The following is a 4,626-nucleotide window of genomic DNA, read 5'->3' as shown; positions in this document are numbered from 1 at the left end:
TGAGAAGTACAGCCTTTTTGTGGGTGTGTGCGCAGTTTGGGTGTTTGTGAGTCACAGGAGGAGTGCTCGTGTGTCTGAGTTTGTGAGGGGGTGGGGGGTAGGCAGACAGAGGCATAGAAAGGAAAAAGTATTAGGTTTCCCTTTTCGATTCAGAAGCTCACCTCGTTTGGAATCTGGAAAAAAAGGTGAAAAGAGCAAGAAAGGGGAGAAGATGGGTGGGAATGTGAGCAGCTGACAGCTGGTTTTTGTTCCGTCTTTCTTCGCTCCTTTTTCATTCCCTCTTAAACAGCATCATCACTGTGTACACAAAGTATTCGTCAGGTTTGGAGTAAGATATCAGCTTTTTAGAACCTTTGATGTCTTTCAAAATGATTGCAAGACATGATCAAAGATACTGCCTGACTCATTTTTTTGTTTCCATAGTTGCTCATAATCTCAAATCTCAAACTTGACTCTCTTCCTGTGACGTGTGGCCCACCGCATCCGGCTCTGACTTCACACGATTTTGACAAACTTGCAGTTAAACCGCTTTCCTGTCAAATAATCAGTTCATACTTGCATGCACGCGGATGATCATTGGATCTGTGTGATAAATAATTACAGACCATGGTAGGCTACTGTCCAATCTGTGAAAAGCCTGTCTACTTTGGTGAGTCAGACCTCTTTAAATTTTCGCACTGTCTCCCTCTGCCTTGGCTGGCATAGATCGTTGCTTTTTTAAGAGTTTTTTGGGGAAGGTGGGTTCCCCCCCCCCCCAATTAATAGTTGAGCCTAATGCTATGGAATAAAGGCCTTTAAAAAGCATTAAGTATATGGACTTTTTATGCTCATACTATCATCCACAGCTTATTTGAATGTGCTTGTACAGGTGAACTTAATATATAATACAAGCAGATGTAAATGGGCTTTGACTGGCATGTGGTTTTCCTTGAGCAAACTTGAGAATAATATCAAAAACTGCTTGTTTAGAGGTAAAATTAATGCTTCTTCATTTTGTGTTCAGTTTGAGCTTTTCTCACTTTAACTCTCTCTGGCTTTCTGCTTCTCTTTGAAGCACTCACGCAACATAAATTCAAACTCTCGTATCCATAATAACAACAGGATGTGGGTGTGCCCAAACTAGCTTGCACACTGCTGTCAGGGTTTCCTCCTCACCTTCTGCCTCTTATATTCGACATACTCTACCTCACTAGGTGTAGTGGCACATCAAAAGTTTCAAGTCTGCTTTGTTCCTTTTGCAAACAAATTTGCTTGCCCATCCGATCACCAAGGAAATCTCTGATTCTCTATGGTGACCTGAACTAAGTACGTCTTTTTCCCTAAACATCACAATCTATTTGTGTTGAAGGGGTAACAAGCTCATGAGCAATACTCCCCCTAAATTTATTTCTTCAGCCTGATGAGACACAATATTCAGAGAATTCTACTTATAAAGAACCAATACTTGCTCATATAAAGTATATCTGTTTTTTATTCAAAACTAAATCGACTTTTATAGTTGTGTACAGCACTGTTTATAAGTATTTTGTCACATTTTAATATTCAGATGATAAAAAGCTGTATTAAAAAAAAGAAAACAGAAAAAGTCAACCAAACCAACTCGGCTGATAACAGTGATATCATAAAGAGCTTTTTACATCACTATGGAGCAATTTTTGCCCACTTATCTTTGCAGAATGATTTTAATTCTGTGACACTGGAAATATTTTGATGACAAACAGCCTGTTTAATTCCTGCAACAGTCGCTTCATGCAATATAAACTTAGACTTCAACTCAAACCAATCAAAGATGGACTTGCAGGCGTGTTTTGGATGTTTGTCCCCCTGCCCAAGTATGTTTTATGGGATGGCCACAGCTAGCTGGACTTTATTCCAGATTTTTGGTTAAGGAGAAGAATTTTTTGGTTCATCAACAATTGCAAATAATTTTGAGTTCTTTTCAGTCAGCAATGGTTGTTGGCTATATACCGTCTGTTGGTTATAGCTGTAGTGACTTTAACTGATTCAATAAGGCCTACAGTGCTTGATATCTTGTTCTGTGTTCTTGTGTGACCTCATGGATCATTGACTGATTCAGTCCTGGATAATCTTTGGTTTCCTAGCCATTCCCAGGATAGTTCAGCACTGTATGCTCTTTATTTTCCTTAATGATATTTCTCAGGGACATTGTTTCTAATCTATTTTGAAATGTCTTTTAAATGGGATATGATGTGTTGCTTTTGATATATTTTTTCTTTCTGCTTGTTCTCAAACAGGTTAGGTTTAAGTGACTTCTTGATCAAGTAGTTACTGGATTTGGGTTTGGTTAAAGAAACTGTACCAAAAGTATCATATATAATAAATATCATAAGCAATCTTTATTTCAATATAGGGCCATATATGACCACAAAGCAGAAGGTAGAGGCAATCTTAGTTTAAAGATAGTAAAAAACAATTCTAAAACAAAACAAATAATTTCTTTTTTGTACTGGAATCATAGAAAAGGGCTTATCCTGCTCTTTATTTATGTGTCATTTGTTTTCGGTGTAGGGGAGAAGAAGAGGTCCCTGGGGAGGGACTACCATCCTCTGTGTCTGAAGTGCCAGAAATGCAACAGACAGCTGACTGCAGGCCAGCATGCTGAGGTACATGAGGAAGATAAATGAGAAAATGTATCTCTAACAAATGAGGAACACAATCTGCTGAATGAGTGTGATGACGCAGTAATCAGGTGTTGATGATTGCATTGCAGTATGATGAGAAGCCGTTCTGCACACACTGCTACATGAAGCTGTTTGGTCCAAGGGGTAAGGTGTCAGCTCACAATTAGATCTCATACATTCAATCAACACAGTCACTAACCTGATTTCTATTTTTTTTCTGTCTCTCATGTTTGGATTTTTCCTCACAGCTCATAGGTAAAGGATGTCTCCACAGCACACCACCTCGACTTCAACACCAGAACCAGACTGAAGCAACCAACAAATACTGACATCTGAAAGAAGGCAGCTGGAGAGCCATTGTGGCTTTTATGACAAACAATACCTGACATATAAATCTAGTTTTTTACTGATTTTATTTTTCTAACTTTTTTTAATTGAATATTTATGAATTTGTAGTGATTATTTAGTTCTACCACTTATTTTACTATTGTAAATTTCAGTGTTTTTTTTTTTTTTTGCCTTTTGCCAAAACCTTGTAGCAGTAAATATTTGCTGTATCTCTGGTAATATTTTTGGTTTATTCTGTGCAAAGTGTTTTTACAACTTTAAACATCAACGGCTTTTATTTGGATTTCAGGCAATGAACCAAAAAAATATAACACATAGTTGTAAAGCTGCATAAAATTAGACTTTTTAAAAATAAAAATGAGAAAAGTGTTGGCATGTATTTGTACTTAGCCTGCTTTAGTTTGATAACCCCCAATAAAATGCAGTGCAATCCATTTTCTTTCATATGATCAATATTCTCAATAATCAGAATTTGTTTATATGAAGTTTAATCACATAATAAATCTAGCTGCCCCGAAAAGGTATCAGTGGTTTGTGATAAAACAGGATCATAAAGAAAAGAGAAGACAGCAGAGAGGTCAGGAATGGAGATATGAAAAAGTTTAAACCATCGTTATTTTATAAAACAATTCTTTAAGCACAGAATAGTGTTAAATCCATCATCTGAAACATACATTGCATGAACACCAAGACACCGTCACCAAGCTAAACTGACATTGCCAGAAGAGGTTTATTCGTTTTTTGTTTTTTTATTAATAAAATAATAATAATAATAATAAGAAAAAAATATATTAAAATAATAAATAAAATAAATACATCTAAAAGAAAAGGAAAAAAAAGGAAAAAAGAAGAGGTTTATTTGTTCGTCATTTATTTTTCACAGAGGCTAATGGCAAGAAACAAGTCTATTGTATAGTTAGCAAAAAAAGCCATGTAGGGTGAACCTGTTGAAGACTTTGCTCAGTTTGAAGGGAGGCAATGCCGAACGTTTGAGACTGTAAACAAAAAAGAACCATCTATACACAGGGAGGTTATTTACTGTGATGTGGGGATGATTTTCTTCAGCAGAAAATGAGAAAAAGGAGCCGATGAGAAACTGGATTTAGGCAACTATCCGGCAGGTAAATATTCTGAAGGCTACAAAAGACTATAGACCCAGGCGGAGGTTAACCTTCCAGCAAGATGAGGGCTCTAAGCATACAGCAGGAAAACAACAAAAAGAAATGCTTGAATTGAAAAAATGATGTGTTGTTTGGTTTGTTTTAATTCCTTTATTAAGTCTGATTGATGTTCAGTCCCCATCCAAACCATACACCCATTTTCAAACCTTTCCTTTTATGACTATAACATGAAAAAATAAAATAAAGTTTAAGTTTATCTATGCTTCTGCAACAAAATGTACATGATGGCCTCTTTTTGGACATGTGGCTGCATTCAATCAGACACACTCCAATAACAGATCACACCTATGCAGATGAAAAATGGGCTGAGCTGTAGGGCTCTTCCTCATCAGGCAGCCAAGGGGAAAAAGAAGGAAGGAGGGTAGAAGCAGGGAGGGATACGGGTGGTTGCTGTTGGCAGGATAAACCCAATCTTTTGCCAGCAGAATCTACTGGAATGAGCGCTAAAGGAAAGG

At 37.0% G+C, this 4,626-nt stretch overlaps 1 protein-coding gene across 1 annotated transcript; it reads left to right on the top strand.

The window, feature by feature from the left end:
• The first annotated feature begins 220 nt into the window (after positions 1 to 220).
• On the top strand, positions 221 to 3,504 carry zgc:195282 (uncharacterized protein LOC100192223 homolog). Its single transcript, XM_038273485.1, has 5 exons — positions 221 to 328; positions 424 to 649; positions 2,530 to 2,624; positions 2,732 to 2,786; positions 2,891 to 3,504. Exons 2-5 carry the CDS (start codon positions 607 to 609, stop codon positions 2,899 to 2,901), a joined length of 204 nt encoding a protein of 67 aa, XP_038129413.1. The 5' UTR covers positions 221 to 328; positions 424 to 606; the 3' UTR covers positions 2,902 to 3,504.
• Positions 3,505 to 4,626: the final 1,122 nt, after the last annotated feature.

This window comes from Cyprinodon tularosa, unplaced genomic scaffold (genome assembly GCF_016077235.1).
Source record: "Cyprinodon tularosa strain WSP-4 unplaced genomic scaffold, ASM1607723v1 ctg873, whole genome shotgun sequence".
Classification (NCBI taxonomy): domain Eukaryota; kingdom Metazoa; phylum Chordata; class Actinopteri; order Cyprinodontiformes; family Cyprinodontidae; genus Cyprinodon; species Cyprinodon tularosa.
The sequence above is the reverse complement of the archived record's forward strand: the minus strand, read 5'-3'. Positions and strand labels throughout refer to the sequence as shown.

Coding starts and splice junctions, on each gene's coding strand:
- zgc:195282 (XM_038273485.1), top strand. CDS start 607: ATGGTAGGCTACTGTCCAATCTGTGAAAAGCCTGTCTACTTTG. Junction 650..2,529: donor TGAAAAGCCTGTCTACTTTG/GTGAGTCAGACC, acceptor TTTTCGGTGTAG/GGGAGAAGAAGAGGTCCCTG. Junction 2,625..2,731: donor CTGCAGGCCAGCATGCTGAG/GTACATGAGGAA, acceptor ATTGCATTGCAG/TATGATGAGAAGCCGTTCTG.